This window comes from Populus nigra, chromosome 6 (genome assembly GCF_951802175.1).
Source record: "Populus nigra chromosome 6, ddPopNigr1.1, whole genome shotgun sequence".
Lineage (NCBI taxonomy): Eukaryota > Viridiplantae > Streptophyta > Magnoliopsida > Malpighiales > Salicaceae > Populus > Populus nigra.
In genome coordinates this window covers 1,778,759-1,802,029 of record NC_084857.1, presented here as the reverse complement: position 1 = coordinate 1,802,029, position 23,271 = coordinate 1,778,759, and the positions used below count along the sequence as shown (strand labels likewise).

The window sequence follows — 23,271 nt, the reverse complement described above, 5'->3', positions numbered from 1 at the left end:
TTATACAGGAAAGGTGATATATATATATATATATCTGGGTATTTTCACGTCCTTTTAAAAAATGAGTTTAATTCATTCAGGGCTTATAATTTTATTTTTATAGAAATATAACAATATCTTAATCGTTAGATCAACACTTTAAGAAAAGTGATATGCAACCTATTAATTTTAACCTCTTCATATTTAAACACATTTCTTTTATATATATATATATATATATATATATATATATATATATATATTGGATAACTAGCGACTGGTACCAATATCTTTTCTTCATTCAATATATTTCGAGTTCAATTTTTTTTCAATAGAAATAAACTGTTAATGAAACGTTTGTATGTTTTACAAGTGTTAGGGTTCATCCTTGAATAAGAAAGCAAAAATGTAATAGAATCCTACATTAAAAGTCATGATTGTAATATATCCAACCATGCAGGAATTTACAAGTTAAACGTGCTAGCAGCTAGGTCCTTTCCCAATCCGTTGTGCTTTAATTAACACAATAATTTTCATTTTTTATAAACAACAAGGGAATTTTGCACAGGAGAAAATTGTTTACTGTTGATTATTAATAATTAATAGCACGTGGAGATTATTTATTAAAACATTTGCATATCATTTTTTTTTTATTTTTAATAATAAAAATATTTCCACCAAAAGATCAGATACAACATCCTTTATCATGAATATACATGTTTTAACGTGCAAAACAAATTAATACATAACTCAATATTATCGATTTAAAAGGCAAAATCACTAGCGAGTAAAAGAAACATAATCTCCAAAGATTTGCTAGTGCTTCCAATTTAATTAGAAAAATCAATTGCTAGTGTGCCAAACAATTTGGGATTTGATCCCATTCATACTGCAAATCAGAAATTAAAAAAAATAATTAAAAGATTATAAAATGTGATTATTATTGTGGGGCAAGGTGATTTTTAAATGTATTTATTTATTTATATATATATTAAAATAATTTTTATTTTTAATATTAGCATATTAAATTATTACAAAATTCTAAAAAATATTAATTTATATTTTTTAAAATAAAAATAATTGTAAAAAATAAAAAACAATTACTGCACTCCCCGAATGAGATACTAAGTTAAAACATCTATGGTGGACCCCAAACTAATGCCGATACATGTCAAAATGTCAACAAATCCAAAAAAAAACCTAACTCTTAAAATTCTTAACAAGCACGAAAACACTAATAAAAAAAAAATAAATCCTTATAAATTACACGTGGCTCAAGAAACCGGGACTTTCTGGTAATTGAAAAGAAATGGTGGCGGTTTCAGGATTCTCAGATAGCACTTTGGCATCATCAGTAATATATAAATTTCAACAAAGGATGCCTAAACAAACAGCAACTTTCACCAAACCCAGAATTTCTATTCGTTAAGATTTTCCAATTAAGATATTTTTAGCAAAATCCTTTATCTATTTAGTTCCAGAAAGGAAAGGTTGTTTTTTTTACCTATCAGGAGTTAAAAACCTGAACAGGTACTTAGGTTGCCGTATTCAGATTTTTCATGGGATTTGAAAAAAGGTTTGAACTTTATGTTGTGTTTGTTTTAGTTGGTGATGAGTTTCTTTTTCATTTGGTGTTTTTTATTGGATTGAATGTTATTAAGGGTTTGAGGGAAATGGATTTGGTTTTCTTTTTAGTAAAGTTATGTTCTTTTAGCTATTTTGTTGGTGTGTTAATTTGAATGTTTTTAAATTGGATTTGATGATATTGTTGTTTAATGATGTTGTCTTTAAAGGGCCAGCAGCAAATTTGTAGCCTTAAGTGTTGAAAATAGTAGGTTTTGATTTTGATTACTGAGAGCACGAAAGTGGGTTGGCAACAAACTTGTAGCCTTTTGTAAAGTACATAGAAAGTTTTGATTTTTGATTAGTGAAATTTGGAAGTTATTTGTATAGTGAATTTGATTAGATATTGCATTTGACTATGGCTAATTTTGCAGCTTGCCTTCAGAAAGATTTGTGCAAGTACATAGCGCAAGGTGGTTGTGCTTCTTAAGAGATTTCATTAATTTTGATAGCCAAGATGATTGTATTTGAGCAGGATCCTGATGTTGTTCGATGGGGTCTCCATAATCTAATACATGATTTTACACTTCCGAATTCTGGTTCGTGTTATGCTGTTACTCGTCATGACAGGGATACATTTAATGCTGGGTATATTAGAGAATATTATAATGATCCAGAATATGCAAATAATGTGGAGAACGATGCTGTTATTGCATGTGCTCTTCAAGAAGAACTTTCACGGATTGCTGATGCGGAATCATCTGGGTTAAATAACGCTGAACAAGAATCAATTATTATGCAGCAATGGCCTTGTTCTCATGAAAGATACCATGGTTCTGGTACTAGGAAATTCTGCTGCTGCTATTTAATTCCTTGGTTATTTGTGATCCTTTATTTCACATAATTCATTTGATTTTATGTGCCACGTGTAGAGCACAAGAACAGTCAGGAAGTCACAAATGATCACTGTGAAAACAATACGGGTGCTGACAATCACAGCAAAAATGTAGCAGATGACTCTAGCAAGAAGGATGAAACAGCGATCCCTACTTCATCTTCTAAAAGTGAAGAAGATTCCCTTAATATGGAAGAGTTGGCAATTAATTCAAACTTAGCAAATGAATACGCTCTTGATGGTGAAGTGGGCAAGAGGATAAGCGATATGGTTCCTATTCCAGTAAGTATAACTTCTGCCAAGCTATACCACATTGCACTGAAGATTAAGATAAAATTCCTTCCAGCCTTGAGTAAATGATATCCTTTCAAAAATAAAGAATTGAGCATCCTAAATTTCTCATCTGTTTTCTGTAGCTTGTTCCTAAAACTAATGGAGAAATACCATCAGAAGATGCAGAGACATCAGATCATCAAAGGCTGCTAGACAGGTCTTGTATATATTCTGTTGGGGATCGTGCCTTTTAGTTCAAGTCTGTAATATCTTGACTCAGACAATATTTTTAATTTAATGTTTTGTCTGTTTTAGGTTAAAGGTATATGATCTTGTTGAGAATAAGGTTCTAGGAGATGGTAACTGTCAGGTTGGTACCTTCTTTGTTTTAAAGATAAACGGTTGTGCAAAAAGCTTACTTCTGAAGCTCTGTTACCTAGTGTTATTAGCTCAAGTTATGTCTCAACTCTACCGTTCTCTGTCAGATCAACTCTGATAGATTTAATTAGAATAATGTTTTGTCTTTTTTGCAGTTTCGTTCTCTGTCAGATCAACTCTACCGTTCTCCTGAGCACCACAAATTGGTGAGAGAACAAGTTATTGATCAGGTTGGTTGACGTTTAACTAAGTGTACTTCTGTGTACATGTATTCGAGTCTTATTGATCCATTCTTATACATACAAGCGTAAACTGTAATCTTATTCCTAACAATGATGATTTCATCAGCTCAAGTCTCAGCCGCAAATGTACGAGGGCTATGTTCCTATGGCTTATGATGACTATCTGAAGAAAATGAGCAAGTTTGTTACTTCTCTTCGTTTTCTTTTAATCTCCTAAAACTTTCTTGAAATATATTCATGCTCATATGTATATTTATGCGCCTAAAATTAGGGGTGGTGAATGGGGTGATCACATCACATTGCAGGCTGCTGCAGATTCGGTATGGGCAGCTATCTTACTTTTGTACATTCCCTCATGTTTTGTCCGCTTGTCTTTCTGTCGATCTTGATGTTATTCATTAACCCTTTGTGGAATATATCTATAAGTTGTGAATTTGAAGAGAATCGCTGAGAATGATGGATTATTGAAAATATCAGCTAGTTATTTATGCACTAAATTCACCTATACCCGTATTCTCCAACTAGTTGAATTGAGTACATAATTCTTTTTCCTTCACTCTGCTTTTGTGAGACCAAATTCTTCATGAGATGACGAGATATAATTTATCAATTCTCTTAACTTTAATTAAATGAATTGCTTTTGTGTTTTTGAGTGATTCTTGCAAGAATAAAAATTGTGAAATTGCTTTTCTTGTCTCACGATAACTTTTTCTTGATGCATAATATAACAACACTACGTTCCAAGTAGTGTATCTACTAACAGGAAATATTCTTGTAAGCCGGCTTTGCTATATTACCTTAATACTTTTTACTTTTTTAAGAGCTCATGTATGCTACTTGTTTTCTGTCTGTAATTTTATTTTAGAGGTTTAAAGCTTATTTAACTGATGTATTTGCATGTTGCCATGTAATTGCAGTATGGTGTCAAGATATTTGTGATTACTTCATTCAAGGATACATGTTACCTCGAGATCCTTCCACAGGCTCAAAAGTCCGATCGGGGTAAGATTAGACTTTTCGAACTTGTGTGCTGATTAATAGAAATCTAAGCTGGAGAATGCTTCACCATCTTTCTAATATTTGGAAATTTTATTGTAAGATTGGTTTTTGCTGTAGAATAAAATTTATTGATTATGCAATTAGGAAATGTAATATGCCCTGAAATGCATTACATTGAACATACTCATATAATCAGCGCCAAGAAAATTCTTATCCTGTTCAAACCAATTATTTTTTTAAAGAAAAAAAAAGAAGAAAGAGGAGAAAGAACTGTGAAAATATAGGGCGAACAGATCTGAAATCCACTGCCCTTGCAACTTGTGTTTTGTGCAGTTATTTTCTTGAGCTTTTGGGCGGAGGTGCACTACAATTCAATATACTCAGAAGGAGGTAAACATTTAATCCCGTTTCCATAGCAATGAAAATTGTTCTATGATACTTATCTGAAGGTCTATCTTTCCCTGGCTTCCAAGTTACATCTGATGTGGTCTTTGGCTTTTATAAAAGCAATTATGCACAAGTTATGAAAACTTCATGTGTGAAGTCCTGTTCGGGGGAGTAAAAGAATGCTTGATATAGTTGTTCCACAGTTTTAACTGTTGTTATTCTCTTTCTGGTCACCTGCTCTAATTCTCTCTACCTCTAATATAGAGCTACCGCAGTTGGAATCGAAGAAAAAGGACTGGTGGAAGATTTGAAGCTGGGAACTTCAACGGCAAACCTCATAAGAAGATGCTTCTGCTCTACATGAAAGCCTTTTCATTTCATTTTCATACAATGGCCTCGACAAAGGAAGTGCAGAATGCAAATGCCATACTGCTACCACTTCGTCACTTTTAGCTACCGTTGTGCATATTACTTCCATTTAGATTTGACCGCCATAGTTCCATCCTTTGTATTGTGTCCTGATCTCTTCATTATTTTTCGTTCTTGTTTCCGGCTGTTCTGACTGTACATATTAGGCAGGGCAACTAAGGGTTTTTTCCCCTTCATAGCAGAACCCGGAGACACTATTCTACTCCTAGAACGTATATTATTAAAATAAATCGTAGTTGCTGTATTTCTTGCATCCTGTTTCCTTTTTGCCGAAAACTAGGAAGGTTTGTGCTCTTCTTCAGCTTGTGCCTGTATCCTGACATTTTGTCCAAACCCAGAATGGAACAAAACGTGTAGTGACTGAAGAAAACAAGAAAAGAAAATATCTCCTTCCCCTTCCTTTGTAGAGGCCATGGAATAAACATGACAACAGAAAATAAATTACCATTACGGCAAGATTTTAATTTACCTTTAGTTAATTGAAAAGCTATCCATAGAGAAATTGAAATTTAGAAAATATAAAGTTATTTTTTGTTAATTTTTTTAATGAGATAGATTGAAGGACCTTATTGGTAAACAGATAAAACATCAAGGAGTGATCGATAAAAAAAAAGTTTTAAAAAAATTGATAAAAAAGGGATTAGCTGTTGAGAGTAATGAAAGGGTTTTGCCTGTTTTGCAAAGAAAATAGATGAAAAAGAGAGTGTATTCTGATGAACCTATGGAGGGAATTAAGTTTCCACTATTTCCATCAAAGGGTGTTAGGTTAAGGAGGAAGATCGAGGATTGGCAAAAAGAGTTTTAAAAGGTTCCGTGTGTATCCCCATATGAGGATTATTTATTTACATTTGAATCCCAATACTGATATTGCTGAGAAAAGGGATGTTGGGTTTCTTCATGAGTTGCTTTGCTTGTTTGTTGAGCATTCTTCAGAGAGGAGGAGAATTTTGTGTGTTAAGAAGTATTTTGGGTTGCCACAGAAGGTTCACAAAGCATTTTAAAGGCATCCCTTCATGTTTTATTTATCTTTGAGGAATAAAACTTGCACTGCTATTCTCAAGGAGGCTTATTGTGATAAAATGGCCTTTGAGAGGCATCCCTTGATGAGAATCAAGAACAAGTACATTAGCTTGGTTAAAGAATCAGAGGTGATTTTGAAGAGGAGAAGAGTGACCAATCCCCAAGTCGAACGTCCAAAATTGGATTTCGATTTGGATAATGCTGATGAAAACAGTGTAGAAATAGGTAGGGTGTAAAGATGAAGTAAATTAGATCTGAAAGTTGTGTTCATGTCATTCACTGGTTCTGGTTACCGTCTCCAAGTGGCTCCTACTTGGGTCCATTTAACTTCTGTTGTCACTGCCATGTGTCAAGTGAACGCCAGCCACGGATTGACGTGCAAACTTTCTATCATTGCGTAGCATTCTTTTTGTAATCCAGAGGGTTATTACTAATTGTTCGAATAGAATATTGGTAAGACAAAATCCAATTCCAAACAGGTAAGAAGGTAATTGCCCTCTCAAGAGAAGGGAGGTCGTAAGTCAAAGTGCAACAATCCAAAACACTTGCCCTCTGAATCGAAAAGATCAAATATCATATTTTACCTCTGCTAGTAACATTTACATTTCATTCCTTTTTTACAGACTACATTTGTGCCTGTACTCCAAGAGAGACTAATCAACTATAAATTACCCTCTCTGATCTTCTCTTGACTGAGAACTTAACTTTTATTCTGTGAGCTGAATTTACAATTAGTTATTAACAAAAAACGAAAACATCTTATTCCGAAGACCTGTTTATTTACTTCTATTCTTCTTCTCTTTAGAGACCGCAGCTAAGAGAAACTTGCAAAAATCACCTTCCAAGTTAGCTGTACAAAATGCATGCTTTTTTTGCTGTTTTACGGCGGCAAAGAAAAAGCACCCTCCATGTTTCCAGATTAAATCACGTTAGGAGAAGACTGAGGATGACAATCCTAAGCGCCTTTCTGTAAATGAGAGAAAGAATCATGTATGTCCACTGGTAATACGTAAACCAGGCAAACGAGAGCAACACATTTTCCAGTAAGTTACTACAAAGATTCCTCACCTCCAGTTGTGATGAGCTTCTCAACACGCGAAACAATATGTTTACCGTAAGTGTACCTCTTCAGGGCACTCAAATGAACCCTAATACGAGAAAGAATTAACTCCAAACTTCGATCATTGCAGGTCTCAAGAACCTTCTGTACAACGTAATTTCCAAATGGATCTTTCATCATAGCCTGCAGTTTTACATTCCAAACACAGATCATCCAGGCACTAATCAGTGAAAGTAAATAACGAATCGAAATTGGAAGCCTCGAAACAAACATAGGCTGCAGTAATCTCAATGATCATTTACATGAAGAGCATGTTGAGATTGGATGATCATTCATCAATAAAAAAGTTGATACCGCAGAGTACTGGATATTTAGAATACAAAATATAAAAAAAATACACAGAATAGAAGTATAGAGATTAAATGACAGAAAAAAATCGAATTTTAATACCACATGACAGTTCTTCTTTTTCTTTCAATATTTTTTTATAATAAATCAGGTTGGGCTCAGATTTCTGATGCGAGGGTATTTTCATCAGGACCAGATAATGCTAATTAAGGCACTTGTGCACTGACCTGCAAGGGCTCATTTTCAACAGTGGAACCAAGTATCTCATTCACCAAAAGTTGGCGCTCCTCAGGGCCACCAAATGTCAAGCACTTCTCCACAACATTTGAAGCAAATTTCTGCTGACTCATCAAAACAATATGTCCTGCAAGCTTGCTAATAATAGCAGATCGTTCTTGTGGCTTACCATGCTCAAGAACATGCTATACAAAACAGAAGTATGAACATCAGGAAATTAATGAAGCAGTAGAGAAGCAGATCAGTTAAATACAGAACAAAGCAACCCATTTCATGCCAATGATGCAACATAATCCAAAAGCAAGATCAAACCCACATCTTTAGTCCACATAGAGAAGTCAATATGGATGCAGAGCACTAGATCTAACAGGCTGACAAAAACTTTGAAATCCTTGAAAGTGGAAGTGTCAGGGATATTAATAATTATAACGTTCAAAACAAGGCACTCAATACTCCCACTTACATATCAAGGACTTCACTACCCAGTCCAGGATGCGGGACCAAGTCCTTGATGCTCATTAATATTCTTGCAATATATGGTCTCCTACACGTCTTTATATTTTTAGATATTGTTATAGCAGGAAACTAAGGTGATATGATAATATCTTAACCACAAAGAAAAATAAATTCCTGTAAATTATAGATTACTTCTGCCTTGCTTATCTATCATATTCAATGGACTTTGACAAATATAAATAAAAATTTTAGGATTAGCATGTAGTGTAACCTTAACTGGACAAACTCATATCTTAGGTGCAAAGAACTTCACTTGCCAGTCAATACATGCATGTTGGATCAACTGGAAAATTTTCGATACCTGAATGACATAATTTCCATATTGATCTTGTGCCAAAGTGTACACAGACTGCATAATTTCATCCATAATAATTTGTTGTGTATTCATGTCCTTACAATGCTCCAGGACCCTCTATTGGTGCCAGATCAAAAAATTGACAAGTCAATAATGATCATATATTTACATCAAGAAAGTGCATAAAGAGTAATTCCTAACCTGAATGACACGGCAACCATAAGGATGGGTGGATAGGGCCAAAACTTGCCCATAGAAAGCTGAGATGATGAATTGAATTCGATCTTCCGGGACACACTCTATACACTTCTGAATAACATGATTGCCATTCTGATCACGAATGCATTTAATGACAGAGCCATCAAGCTCTACCACCATTTGAGTCTGTCGATCCACATCAATCATCTCCAAAGCCTGTGGTCAGATTTAGCACACTAAGTAATTTGAATAGCCAGAATAAACAAAAAGGGCAATGATCTTGCTCATAAGGTAATAGCTACAATTCAATTCTTCTTCTTTCCTTGTGGTGGATGCATTCAAGAGTACTAAATCATAATTTTTGATTCATGCATTTAAAGAGTTCCCTGGCATTACACCAAGCCACATCACAGTGATAAATCAAAAGGTCGAGGAACTGGATAGTGCTCAGCAAAGTAAGCATCACCAACAACAATATTCACATAGAAAGTATGGATGCTTCAAGCAGATATGGGATGTCAAGTAAAAATCTCAAAGGCACGTGCTGAGAACAAACATGCAAGAGTGTGTGCACATGATGTATGTATGGCAGCAAAGGCATAGAAAAGCACCTTCTGGATTACTCTGCATCCATACATTTGAAGACTGAGAGGTAAAACATGACCAGTAAGTCGACTGACTAACTCCAATCTTTGACTTTCTGTACCATGATCAAGAAACTGTGCATTCAAGAATAACAATGCAATATTAACAAATCATGCATAGAACATAGAATTATAAAGGAGATATCAGCAGTTAGAATTTCAAATAAAAACAATATGTACCTTTTGTATGACATAATTTCCAAACACATCAGTCATCAAGGTACGAGCATGAGGAATAATCTCAGGGAATATCTTGTTCTTCTCTTCAACTGAAGCAGTTTCTAGTTTCTGCTGAATAAACCGACTTCCATATTGATCCGTGCTGCATTGCATAAGAGATGTTAAACTCGGTACTCCCAACACTACATGAATGAAACAAACACCAAAACAATAATTCAATATATACCTGAATTCAACAACCTGACCAGCAATGTCTGAAAGTTCAAAAGAACCAGTCTTGTTGTTCTTAAATCCTTCTATTGAGGATGATGAGGGTCTTCTTTCCGCAATGCAGCCAATATCAGACTGCCATGACCCAATGGATCCTCCTATCGAATTCCTCATCATAGAAGCTAAGTGTGCAGCTCGCTCGCTCTGAAAACTTCCAGATCCAACAGAAGGAAGCGTAGATTTCGCCACTGAGTTCTCTGGATATGGCATGTTAAGACCATATGATGAATTCCTATGGTATCCCTGATTCAAACCACCAGATTCGGTTAGAAGTGGCAACTCATATTGTTGCTTCTGTTGAACAAGCAATGTCTCAAGGTAAGCTTTCTGAATCCTGTCCAAGTCTCCATCTGAAGCGCCAAAATAGTTTCTAACTGAAAGATCACTAGAAGTAGCTACAGGACACGTTGCATAATCAGAAATTCTTTGCAAGTACTGAGGATAGCATGGGTCCAGAGACCCCGCTTGATTTCCCAGTCTATTAAAACCATGCCCAATTCCATGACCACCTAAACCAAAAATAAAATTTCAAACCAGCAAGAAATGTATCTACTATCCATGTGTATATTGTACATATAAATTCCATGAAAGCTTCGAAAGAAACAAAGATAACCTGTATCGAGATGATTCTTGATCACCGAATTCAATTTTTGAGTTGAATAATCATCAGGTACACGGCCAGTGAAATCCACAATTGGAACATTTGCATTTTGAATATGAACATGTGATCTTTCCAAACATCCAAGGCCCGAGGAATTCATTTTTGAGTGAAGATTGGTAGAAGAATTTCTTCTGGAAATACTAACTTCCCCATTAGAAGTTATCTTAGAAGTATTACGGTTTGGTATGATCCCATTGTTTGTTGGCATATCGGTATAGCTGGTCGAAAATGAGAGATTTACTACATTGGATTTTTCTCTGACTTGCTGCTGCAGAGTCTGGTCACCACTACTGGGCACATTAAAAGGAAAATCTGGCTCATTTTCCAGATCCATTTGCACTTGATGTCGTACATGACTCTCTTGATCTGTGAGTCTAGTGTGCAAAAGGCTTAACCCAGACAACGAGTTGGCAATTTCACCAAGCTCAGTAACGCCAGAGGAATGATCATTTTGGAAACTCATGCCAACAACATTCTTCTTCTCAATAGGACCAACTCTGCTGCCAACATGACGTAGATTTGAAATAGCAGACATCCCACCCAGCTGCTGTTCAGGTGTTGTACTCCTAGACAATGATGAACCCACAGCAGATACCAAAGAGTGAGACAAGGTATCAATGCGGCTTTGATTTCCTGTAAAGCTAGTGGTAGCTGCTCCTGAATGCAGGCCTTCAAGGGATTCCATTCCATAGAGTAACCCAGCTTGATGAGGATCACACACACCAGTTGCATCCAGAAGATCACCAAAAGCATTATGACTTGCTGGGGATGGTAGGTGACCTGGTATGGAAGTGGACTGATCAAGTCCTTCCTGAAAAATGTAAGAATGCCATTTGTCAACTGTAGAAAACGAGCGAAATGAAATGCAACACCTATCATAGAAAAGAGATAACAGAATGTATCACCTAGCGTTTGCTGGTGTACATGTCAGTTGAATCCAACTAAATTGGTTGAATAACAATGGGCAACACTAAAACTGCTTTTCAAGTATAGGGAACATAAAAATGAAGATGGTTTCTATGAAAAGAACTTCAAATCTTTTGTTTTAGAATGTCATCTCGGCATTGTGTCTTTAAAAATAGAGAAAAACAAAATATGGCATGAAAAGTCATTGTCCATCAAGTCCCTCCTCTTAATCAAAAAAATTGTTGCTTAATCAATGCTAAACTTTAAAATCGATCAACAGTCAGATTTGACACTTCTCTGAAGTACCAATGGTTGCTTAATTAATGATAATAAAAGTTGTTACTAGATTAAATTTGCTTCATTCATAGTCTTCAACTTTAAAAGTTGCAACTAGCACAAAGATGTTGTCCTTGATAGCCAAAACAGACTTCAATAGTTTCCATAATAAAAAGAAAAAACCCCTTCAGCATGATTTCTTGGACAAATGGCTGAACCAAATATGAAATCGCAAATGTTCAGCTACCAATTCTTATAGTATTATTAAACAGTTGGCAAGCTAATTCTTGTATAAGCTCAAATTTTCAAATTACCAAATCCACTACCTGAAGAATGTCAGCAAAACTTTTCCTCCTCGGACCAAGCCTGGAGCCCTGCAATTTATGACTATCTGAAATTCTATCAAGCCACTCGGCCGAAGCATTCCTAGTGAGACAAGTTCTATTTGAATTCCTCAATTCTGTCAAATCATTGTCAACCTTATGCACTGAAAGTCCCGGCTGCATTGAAAACAGCGAAGAACGATCACTATCATCAACCACCTTGTTATTCCTCAAGTCCCCAATACCTCCAAATGAAGATCCAGAAGACTGAAACCTTTGTGCAACACGCCAATCCTCCTTTGACAACAAGGGTGGGGGCAATTTTGGATTAATGTTGTCATGAGAATTGTAATACAAAAGATAAGATGGGTGCGAGCGAATCTCATCTTCAGCCAAAACCACATTGTTACTAACACTGTTGACGTCACTCAAGTTAGAGTTCCTAAAAAGGCTTCCCACGGCACTTAATGATCCTTCAACAGTGGGTGGAGCACTACCACTCCTATATATATCAAGATCCCTTTCTATGCGTTGATTACATCGCTTTGATTGTAGAATCAATCCCAGTTCGCTTTGAAAATTACCCTCTGAGTTAGAAGCGAGCCCCCCTTGTGGATAATCATCTACTGTATGTGGCTTGTTTATATTGCCGCCCCCAGTGACCATCTCTCAAAGAAACTGAAAATCAGCAGAATACAATAAATAACCAAATAAATAATAAATAAATCCAAACTTCCACACAAATTCTATGTTTAATTGCCTTATTTTTTTACAAAATTCATTTAAACAAAGAGGGGTCAAGCCTGGTGAAATTAAAAATCCAAACTTTAACACTAATTCTCAGTTTGGTCGCTGAGAAAATTAACGAAATTCATTTTAAGCAAAAAGGGGTCAATAAAATGTCACATTTAGCAAAATCAGAATTTCTGAAACTTAAGATTTTACGAAAAAAATAAACAGAGTATGTGTAGTATTTTTCAAACAAAGTAAAATTAACAATAAAATAGTACTTTATTGCAGGAACATGACCAGACATGTAAGAAAATAATACCCACGTAAAAAGAAAAAACTAAAATCAAGGCCCATTACCTTTATCACATAAGAAAAAAAATCAAAGCATTAATTAAAAAAAAACAGAACTTTAATCAAAGCATTTACGTATTTAAAATCAAGACAGAAGAAGCTCATAAAATTTATTCCTTTTCTTTAGCGTTCTTTCTCAGCAACCAAAAAGAGCTTTGAAAAATTAAAATCAAACAACAAAATCATAAATTGCATCATGATTAAATACCTTCACAATGAATCTCCACATCAATGGAAAAAACTGGAACCTAGAAAAAATAAATAAAAATCAACGATAAAATACACGCGTGTAACTTTTTTAAAAAGAATCTATAACAGACATGAATAAAAAAACGAAACTTGGGAGGGAAAAGAGGTTACGCGCCAAACGATGTCGTATCAAGAATTGATAAAAGCTTCGTGATCAACGAGAGGTAATTAAAAAATGTGACACGAAAGAAAATAGGAGGGGGTTTACAGAGGGAGCGAGAGCATGGAGAGAGGAGATTCTTTCGAAACGGCCACTTTTTTTGTTTCAATTTTTTATTTTTTATTTTTATTTCTATTTTTTTTATTATTATTATAGAGAGCGAAAAAGAGAGGGGATTGTGAGGACCGTTGATCGATAATGGACGTGTTGAGCTGTGATAATGGACATGCTACCATGTCGACAAACTTGCCAGCATAAATATACCACATACATCGAGTCTCGACATCTGTTAAGCCCTGTTTATTTTTGCAATTGAAAAGTTTTGAAATTTTTTTTATTTTTTTTCTTTAAATTAATATTTTTTTAATATTTTTTAATATTTTAATATACTAATATTAAAATTAATTTTTTAAAAATAAAAAAATATTATTTTAATATATTTTCAAATAAAAAATATTTAAAAAAACTTCATTCAATTAAATATACTCAAACGTCAGTCCACCGCTTTAGCTTCGCCGGCCAAGTCTTTTTTGCTATCCTCGATTTCTATTTTTTTATGCTCCGAAGAATTTGACAAACTTTTGATAAGAATAGAAAAAATTAAAAAACCACAGTATTACCATAAAAAAAACAAGAATCTTATTCAATATTTTTTTTCAATTGATATGTTTTATTTTGATTTCTAATTTATCGATTCAGTAGTATTTTTTAAAATATTTTGAATTTTTTGTTTTTTTAAATTTATTCTTCATTGTAAGTGAAAAATAATTTTTAATAAAAAATATTATTAAATTCATTATAATTTATTAGCACAAAGTCATAAAGGTGGTTATTTGCAGTTTAATTTTATTAAAAAAATAATTAAATTAGTTTTTTTAAAAAAATCAAAATTGATTTAAATTGATCGATTTTATTTGGTTATTTTGAAAAAAAAACTGATTTGACTCGATTTTTTCTGATTTGTTTTAGGTTTTTTTCAATATAACTTTATTTTTTTTTCTGATTTTTTTTTGTTTGAGTTCGGTTTAATTTTTTTGATTTCAGACTTATAAAATCAAAACCAAACCAAATTAATCAAATTTTTAAAAATTCTAATTATTCTTTTTTACAATTCAATTTTTTTATTATTTTTTTTAATTTTTTCAATTTAATTAGTTTTTAAATCACCCGTGAGAAAACTACAAAGTCTCACGCCAACTAGTCCTTTTTATGAATATTTTGTGTTAGGTCACATCATTGATTGAATTGATAAGGACCCACCTTATTTTTTGTTTTTTTTACGAGACCTCGGAGTACTTGTCCCTGACAATACTTAGGTTGCATTCAAATCTGGATAATAAGGAAAAAATAAAGCATACAAGTAAAACATATATTTAGTTTTAAATTTAAAATAAATATGTTTGTTTGATAATTTTTTAGTAAATTTTTAATTTTTATAGTAAATATAAGATAAAAATAAATTCATCTCTATCTCCACCGTTAAATACTTACTTTAACCTATGCAGCATCACTTAATAAAAAACCAAAAACCAAAATATATAGGTAACTTTAACTATGATCCAAGACCTCCACTTAAAAAAAAAAATCAAGAATAAATAAAATATATTTACTAATTATACTTCATAAATTAAAAATTAACTTCACTTAAAAAAAAACCTCAAATACAAAATATAAATTATTTAAAACTGTTTTAAACATACATTAAAAAAAAATTATAATTTTTTTTTATAAAATCTCATTTATAATTTTTGTCAATGCTCCTTGGCCCTTAACCCGGGCTTTCTGTAATATGAATCAAAGCCATGCGCTCTGACTAAACTCAAACTTGTGCATTATCCCATTGTTGCAAACAGCTCGTGCATGCCAACAAGGTGAAATCTTAACAATGGTTGGTTTGCAGTGAAGATGCGTCAAAACTACCGATGCTAGGAACTCCAACACAAAATTAACCTTGTATTTCCTTCAAACTCACAAAAGCATCACAAAATTAACTGTAGTGGCTTTGAAACAAAACGCCCCTCTGAGCAATTCATCACCAGATAGAGGAGAACAGCAATACCTGGAGTCGGCAGTGTAACGAGTTCATCAAAAATTTTGTTTTTTGTTTTTATTATCGTATATTCCTCAGAATTTATCTTTCTTTTTGCCGTATATGAGGTTATTTATACATAGCTGAAATCAGCAAAAATTTGGGCCAATCTTCTTTTCTCCATGCAATGTTTTTTTAAAATAAAAAAATGATGACCAAAAAGATAATGATACCATAATTCACAAGGTACCCTCATTTTCAATCATTTCACGAACTTCATTTATGACCAAATATGCTTTGTGACCACCAATCACTTCTGCCTGTTTCTTGCTATCCTTCCATAACTGTATAACAAAGAGAAACAGCTTTAGGAAGGGAAGTGAAGATGGAAAACATTGAATCTAGAAAACATACAATCAAAATAATTTACCTGAATAGTTGGCATTTTCTGCACAGATTTTGCAGTCCACAACACACAAATACATGAAAAATAGAACAATTAAGTGTTAATCACAAGTGCACGGATATATGTTTTGCTGAAGCAAGCAGAAAGTGTGGGATTAAGAAGCTTCTATATGCCTGTGCATGTTAAGAGTCTGTGAATGGAATAAGCCTAGGAGTGGAATTTATGACTACAAATAACCAGAAGAGCGTGATCCCAACCATTCAATTATTCACCAACTAGTTAATGTTTAATGTGGTTTGGCAGAACCTAGAGAAGGAACAATTCCAACCCCTCAAAGTAAACTTAAACTAAATTTTCATACTTCCTCCAACTCAACATCTACCCCCTTTCCCTAATTGATTTTGTACCTCATTCTATCTAGGAAAGAAAAACATCTAACTGTTTAGCTGCAACATAATTTTAATTGTCCTGACTGTTCAATATAAAATTAGAAACAAGGAAAATTACAGAAAATATAGACCATATGTAACTATGAGACTTACAGTAACTCCTGCACGAGCAACAAGTTTGCGTGGGATATTATTAACATTGACACAGTAAAACCGCACTCTGCATTGGTGAAGGAAAGTTCTCAATAATTATATTGGCAAGCCAAAAGGATCAATTGTCAAATCATGCTTGGATTTATTAAAAAAACACAGTGGACATTCATTTAGGCATTGAATGGATTCTGGATTCGGGAATGACATGGAGTTCAATCTTCAAAGATCCCAACAAACACAAATCAAGAGGCATCCAGGAAAGCTGCGAAACATTACATGTAAGGATGCAACCTTCCAAATTACCAGTGCTAAATGCTTTTCTCATCCCCCAATTCCGCTTCAAAAAATGCCCTGGGAAATGAAGGGTGGGTATAATTTTCTTAAAGAATGCATTTCCTCTTTTGTTGAGCAACTTCAGTGAGTACCCCTAAATAATGCTATTACATTAATTCATTTGATGCCTCCAGACTATTAAAACGGAATTGGTTGTTGGAAATAGAGGGATTAAAACTAGGCATCTGATTTTAGTTAAGGAAGAGCTGCATTTATAATCGGTAGAAACTAAAATCAACTGCGGATTTCAAATCTTTTAAACTATTTTCCATTAATTTGGCATGCATGTCAAATGAGAAATCGAACAGTAAATGCATGGTAAATAAGCCTCTAGAACAAATTTTCAATGTTTCAAATGGGCCATTCCCTTGTAATTAAGCCATGGACGATCATAAAGTAAAATAGAGCAAACCTTCTATTGTAATCAGCTGCCAACTTTTCCAATTTTGGTTTCAAATATATACATTTTCTGCACCAGCTTGCCATCCTACAAGTACAAATAACCTTTAATAAGACCATATAAACCCATTGTCATGCAGTAAATTATCCTAGATGAGGCAAGGATTGTTTCTTAAATTTCAACTAAAAACACCACAAAACCCTCAAAGATCTAAAGCATGCATTCCCATTCGCCAAAGTTTCTCTTTAACCAAATCAACTTGATTCTGAAATCTACCAAATGAAACAAAATCTTACCAGTTGGAACAAAAGCATTAAGAATTAAGACACCTTAATGACAATCTAGAAGACTAAAAAAAATCTAAACTTGGTCCTTTTCTCAAACTTCTTCACTAATATAAGATTGACCCAGATGCAGAAACGGGACTGACTAAAGAAAAATCTCACCAATTCAAACAAAACCCAAAAAACAAACTAGCACCACACACCAAACAATGATAAAAGATTCCACAAGCTGCTGTGCCTCTGCTATCACACGATCAAACTGGCTCTCACTGTAAATGGGCTCCAACTCAAATGATACAGGAGAATCATCCACCTCTTGCAGAGACCCCTCTTGGCTCCAAGCATGAAAGATTCCATTTCCCCCTTCAAACCCATGAATTTTCCCGGGAAGAATGAATTTTCCACGAGAAAGTTTCTTAGAGATCAAAATTGAGGGGTTTTGACAAGGAATGCTTAATATTGACAAGTCACGTGGGATCGAATTTGAGGACAACAGTCTGAGAGATGGTGGGTTCTGTAAGATGTTAGACATGTTTGAAGAGGGAAACACAAGTAAAAGTTTACAGAAGATACTCTAGAAATCAATATAAAGAGACAAGCGATATGATGCTGTCCTGTCATTCATGCCCTGCAAGTGCAAGAAGCCCAAGAAAAGCTAGATTATTTTTTTCTCGCTGTGATGTGGCTCCACAGGATATTAGTTTTGTCCGTGAGAAAATTTCAAGAGTTTTTGTTTTTAGCACTTAAAAATTGAAAAAAAAACAGAAAATATTTTAAAAAATAATATAGCCTAGAAAGTAGAAAGTCACAAAGTGTCATTTATTATTCTTTCTAAAATTAAAAATAAACTGATATAGATTATAATTAAAAAAAACATTATAGATACATCAAAACATTAATAACAATACTATTAAAAAGATATCAAAAAAATAAATCAAACCATATCAAATAAGATAAAAAATAATGACTCGTATGAGTCAAAAGAACTATCTAGATGTGTCGAGACTCATTTATCTTCAGACGACTTGTATGGCACATTACAATAACAATTGGTTATTTTTTTTAATATCGTTTGATTTGTTTTGTCAAGATTTTTTTTATGATATTGATAATATTATTATCGGAGTTTGCATAAACTTGTAAAATCTTTAATTATAAGAAAGAGAGTGAAGATATATTAAGTAATTGATTTTTACATACAGCTAGATAATAATAATAATCTTTTGTTGATATATCAATTGATAATGTTCTTAATTGAGTTATATGAAAATCTAAATATGACAATATCTGCCAAACAAAGAAATTTATTTTTTAGAGTTGTCAGGTTAAAAAATAAACGTCGGAATATATATATAGAAATAAACTTGTTATCCCACAAGAATATTACTATTTCTTCTCTATACATACAACGTACCTAGAAGTTCTCTGCATCTATCATTTGAACATGCACAGAAAAATATTAAATCAACACAAGGGCTATGGATTATGATTTATTCAATTATAGAAGTAAATCATTTAATCATATAAATGAAATATTTAAATTATATAAATCTAATTAATGGTGCCCTAAAAGAACATATATATTTGAAATAATTTCAAAACTTTTATATATATATATATATATATATATATATATATATGGAAATATCCTTATCGTGCTACATGAATTTCAAGATTTCTTCTCTATAAATACCCTTTACCTAGAATTTCTTTACACAACAATTTTTCTCAACAAACACAACACTACAAGAGAAAAAAAAACAAATAAAAATGGAGAAAGCTTCTTTGAAGTTGCTGTTCGTGTTTGTTTTGGTATTTTCCACGACCTGTAAGTCTCTCTCATATTTTTTCCCTCTCCAAATTTACTAGCTACTTCGTCCTCTGCTCAATTCTTAAGGATCACAGTCTTGAAAGATTTCATTCTAAGTCTTCATTATTCTTAAATACATTTTCTTTTTAATTATTAACAAATCAACACATATATAAACATGAAAAAAATAATAATAATATTTTGCTGCAGGTTTTCCAGAAGGAGCTGAAGCCCTTGGATATTGTTCAAGTGACTCTGATTGTCCCTCCCGCTGCCCATCAGGCTGCACAGATGCTCATTGTCAGTACGTAGCAGAAGGTGATTACGAGTGCTATTGCGGCCTAAATCCCTGTCTTGGGTGATCATCATATATAATACATGCATCGCTATGATATTCATATATATTGAGCTGATCATCAGAATAAATTCCTGATGCAATAACAGAGGGGTGATCTTGTATCTCTTTTTATTTATAATAATACAACGAATTAGTGATAAATTAGTTTATGCGCATTGCATTTTTACGATGCTGTGTTAAAATGTTAACGTACATAATTCCAACTAAAACCCATGCTACATATATGCACGCAGAGTAATTAGTGAATTTAATTTCCATGTGAAGAACTTCTTTTGAAGGTTAATTAATGAATTTGGAAATGAGGAATATATTTATAAGTGTATTTAACTTCAGGATCAAGCGAGGTTGTCATCCAAGAAAAATGTTAATTCGATACCCAAAGAAGTAAAGTATTCTCTATTCGATCCTTTTTCTCAATTTTTGAAATTTTTAAAAATAAAAATTTATTTTTTTCAAGCCATTTCTTGCTTTAAAAAATCAAAACAATGTTAAATTGAGTACATAGACAAGTGTTGAATATCTAGTGAGTTAATAAATTATTGTTAACATTATTTTAGACATTGAAATTTAATTATAAATTAAATATGTTCCAAAACTAAGAAATAAAGAGATTCAACTAATCTAACTTTAATCTAACAACTAATCTAACTTTAATCTAACAATGAATGTACGATGTGACTAGCTTAACTCGGCAAAAGTATAAGAGATAGCAGGTAACTAATTTACCTCTCGCACCACCGCGGCTTGGATCAAGAAGATTTTTAACGTAAAAAATAGTATCTAGGTTACAAAATTTTTTTTTATAATTATTAACCTTGTTATTTTTTTTAACACAAGTTTTAAATTAAATTATATAAAAATTATCTCTATTTATCGACTTAACATTTTTAAAAATAAAATAAATTAAAAGGAAAAAATAATCAATCCAGGTTAATCCTAATCAACCTATCAAACCTCTAATCTAGATTATGAGCTTTAGTGGACTCAATTATTTTTTATATTATACAAGCATAATGAATTAAACGTTAAAGAATAAATAAAAAATAAAAAAATAAAAATATCAATTTTCATTTTTTAAAAAAAGAAAGGCTAATAAAAAATATAATTCTAGATGCATAGGCTTGAGTGGCTCAATTCACCAAGGTCTTTAAAAAATGTCGAGGCATGTGGGCTAGAGGCAGGCCCACATTTGGAAAAGTAATTTTTTTTCTTTCTAGGTGGTGAATGTCCATATTGTCTGCTAGATTGCATTTTATATTACAATCACCAATATGAAGTTTGAAAATACAAGGGAAGGGTTTTGAGGGTTGAAAATTATATTTTTTAAACTGCTTTCAATAAAAAAAAAATATCTACGTAATACCATAAACACATCTAGAAACCAACTCAAAATCATTAAAAAAACAAAAATCAACTAAATAAAAAAAATTTAAATCTAGAGAAGGAACAATTCCAACCCCTCAAAGTAAACTTAAACTAAATTTTCATACTTCCTCCAACTCAACATCTACCCCCTTTCCCTAATTGATTTTCTATCTCATTCTATCTAGGAAAGAAAAACATGTAACTGTTTAGCTGCAACATAATTTTAATTGTCCTGACTGTTCAATATAAAATTAGAAACAAGGAAAATTACAGAAAATATAGACCATATGTAACTATGAGGCTTTCAGTAACTCCTGAACGAGCAACAAGTTTGCGTGGGATATTATTAACATTGACACAGTAAAACCGCAATCTGCATTGGTGAAGGACAGTTCTCAATAATTATATTGGCAAGCCAAAAGGATCAATTGTCAAATCATGCTTGGATTTATTAAAAAAACACAGTGGACATTCATTTAGGCATTGAATGGATTCTGGATTCGGGAATGAAATGGAGTTCAATCCTCAAAGATCCCAACAAACACAAATCAAGAGGCATCCAGGAAAGCTGCGAAACATTACATGTAAGGATGCAACCTTCCAAATTACCAGTGCTAAATGCTTTTCTCACCCCCCAATTCCGCTTCAAAAAATGCCCTGGGAAATGAAGGGTGGGTATAATTTTCTTAAAGAATGCATTTCCTCTTTTGTTGAGCAACTTCAGTGAGTACCCCTAAATAATGCTATTACATTAATTCATTTGATGCCTCCAGACTATTAAAACGGAATTGGTTGTTGGAAATAGAGGGATTAAAACTAGGCATCTGATTTTAGTTAAGGAAGAGCTGCATTTATAATCGGTAGAAACTAAAATCAACTGCGGATTTCAAATCTTTTAAACTATTTTCCATTAATTTGGCATGCATGTCAAATGAGAAATCGAACAGTAAATGCATGGTAAATAAGCCTCTAGAACAAATTTTCAATGTTTCCAATGGGCGATTCCCTTGTAATTAAGCCATGGACGATCATAAAGTAAAATAGAGCAAACCTTCTATTGTAATCAGCTGCCAACTTTTCCAATTTTGGTTTCAAATATATACATTTTCTGCACCAGCTTGCCATCCTACAAGTACAAATAACCTTTAATAAGACCATATAAACCCATTGTCATGCAGTAAATTATCCTAGATGAGCAAGGATTGTTTCTTAAATTTCAACTAAAAACACCACAAAACCCTCAAAGATCTAAAGCATGCATTCCCATTCGCCAAAGTTTCTCTTTAACCAAATCAACTTGATTCTGAAATCTACCAAATGAAACCAAAATCTTACCAGTTGGAACAAAAGCATTAAGAATTAAGACACCTTAATGACAATCTAGAAGACTAAAAAAAATCTAAACTTGGTCCTTTTCTCAAACTTCTTCACTAATATAAGATTGACCCAGATGCAGAAACGGGACTGACTAAAGAAAAATCTCACCACTTCAAACAAAACCCAAAAAACAAACTACCACCACACACCAAACAATGATAACAAATTCCACAAGCTGCTGTGCCTCTGCTATCACACGATCAAACTGGCTCTCACTGTAAATGGGCTCCAACTCAAACGATACAGGAGAATCATCCACCTCTTGCAGAGACCCCTCTTGGCTCCAAGCATGAAAGATTCCATTTCCCCCTTCAAACCCATGAATTTTCCCGGGAAGAATGAATTTTCCACGAGAAAGTTTCTTAGAGATCAAAATTGAGGGGTTTTGACAAGGAATGCTTAATATTGACAAGTCACGTGGGATCGAATTTGAGGACAACAGTCTGAGAGATGGTGGGTTCTGTAAGATGTTAGACATGTTTGAAGAGGGAAACACAAGTAAAAGTTTACAGAGGATACTCTAGAAATCAATATAAAGAGACAAGCGATATGTATGCTGTCCTGCCATTCATGCCCTGCAAGAAGCCCAAGAAAAGCTAGATTATTTTTTTCTCGCTGTGATGTGGGCTCCACAGGATATTAGTTTTGTCCATAAGAAAATTTCAAGAGTTTTTGTTTTTAGCACTTAAAAATTGGAAAAAAAACAGAAAATATTTTAAAAAATAATATAGCCTAGAAAGTCGAAAGTCACAAAGTGTCATTTATTGTTCTTTCTAAAATTAAAAGTAAACTGATA

The 23,271-nt window shown here is 33.2% G+C and overlaps 4 protein-coding genes across 12 annotated transcripts; 1 reads left to right on the top strand and 3 right to left on the bottom strand.

The window, feature by feature from the left end:
* Positions 1 to 1,291: 1,291 nt before the first annotated feature.
* Positions 1,292 to 5,389, top strand: LOC133696685 (OVARIAN TUMOR DOMAIN-containing deubiquitinating enzyme 9-like). 2 transcript variants are annotated; one of them, XM_062118940.1, is made up of 11 exons: positions 1,292 to 1,509; positions 1,977 to 2,381; positions 2,475 to 2,719; positions 2,854 to 2,927; positions 3,026 to 3,080; positions 3,244 to 3,318; positions 3,437 to 3,510; positions 3,602 to 3,650; positions 4,248 to 4,332; positions 4,663 to 4,719; positions 4,981 to 5,389. In XM_062118940.1, exons 2-11 carry the CDS (start codon positions 2,060 to 2,062, stop codon positions 5,025 to 5,027), a joined length of 1,083 nt encoding a protein of 360 aa, XP_061974924.1. In that variant the 5' UTR covers positions 1,292 to 1,509; positions 1,977 to 2,059; the 3' UTR covers positions 5,028 to 5,389. The 2 variants fall into 2 exon arrangements, with proteins under 2 accessions (XP_061974924.1, XP_061974923.1); XM_062118939.1 differs by having other exon boundaries at positions 1,292 to 1,555.
* Positions 5,390 to 6,718: 1,329 nt separating this feature from the next.
* Positions 6,719 to 13,675, bottom strand: LOC133696684 (pumilio homolog 4-like). 3 transcript variants are annotated; one of them, XM_062118935.1, is made up of 12 exons: positions 13,523 to 13,675; positions 13,371 to 13,410; positions 12,083 to 12,757; positions 10,527 to 11,385; positions 9,870 to 10,422; positions 9,644 to 9,785; positions 9,431 to 9,538; positions 8,823 to 9,035; positions 8,628 to 8,738; positions 7,801 to 7,995; positions 7,234 to 7,408; positions 6,719 to 7,132 (listed from the first exon to the last, which is right to left on the bottom strand). In XM_062118935.1, exons 3-12 carry the CDS (start codon positions 12,743 to 12,745, stop codon positions 7,095 to 7,097), a joined length of 3,057 nt encoding a protein of 1,018 aa, XP_061974919.1. In that variant the 5' UTR covers positions 12,746 to 12,757; positions 13,371 to 13,410; positions 13,523 to 13,675; the 3' UTR covers positions 6,719 to 7,094. The 3 variants fall into 3 exon arrangements, with proteins under 3 accessions (XP_061974919.1, XP_061974922.1, XP_061974921.1); XM_062118938.1 differs by lacking the exon at positions 8,628 to 8,738; XM_062118937.1 differs by lacking the exon at positions 13,523 to 13,675 and having other exon boundaries at positions 13,371 to 13,512.
* A 1,977-nt stretch (positions 13,676 to 15,652) lies between these two features.
* Positions 15,653 to 18,165, bottom strand: LOC133696917 (thioredoxin-like 3-2, chloroplastic). The gene is made up of 5 exons (XM_062119214.1): positions 17,769 to 18,165; positions 17,294 to 17,368; positions 16,549 to 16,615; positions 16,031 to 16,048; positions 15,653 to 15,944 (listed from the first exon to the last, which is right to left on the bottom strand). The coding sequence occupies exons 1-5, from the start codon at positions 18,095 to 18,097 to the stop codon at positions 15,840 to 15,842; spliced, it is 594 nt and encodes a 197-aa protein (XP_061975198.1). The 5' UTR covers positions 18,098 to 18,165; the 3' UTR covers positions 15,653 to 15,839.
* A 1,194-nt stretch (positions 18,166 to 19,359) lies between these two features.
* LOC133696950 (thioredoxin-like 3-2, chloroplastic) lies at positions 19,360 to 23,073 on the bottom strand. Of its 6 annotated transcripts, none has more exons than XR_009842778.1 (3): positions 22,584 to 23,068; positions 22,150 to 22,224; positions 19,360 to 19,658 (listed from the first exon to the last, which is right to left on the bottom strand). XR_009842778.1 is itself a non-coding variant. In XM_062119248.1 (3 exons), exons 1-3 carry the CDS (start codon positions 22,951 to 22,953, stop codon positions 19,529 to 19,531), a joined length of 534 nt encoding a protein of 177 aa, XP_061975232.1. In that variant the 5' UTR covers positions 22,954 to 23,068; the 3' UTR covers positions 19,387 to 19,528. The 6 variants fall into 6 exon arrangements, 3 of the variants coding, with proteins under 3 accessions (XP_061975232.1, XP_061975234.1, XP_061975233.1); XM_062119248.1 differs by having other exon boundaries at positions 19,387 to 19,658; positions 22,625 to 23,068; XR_009842779.1 differs by lacking the exon at positions 19,360 to 19,658 and adding an exon at positions 21,129 to 21,471.
* Between the last annotated feature and the right edge of the window lie 198 nt (positions 23,074 to 23,271).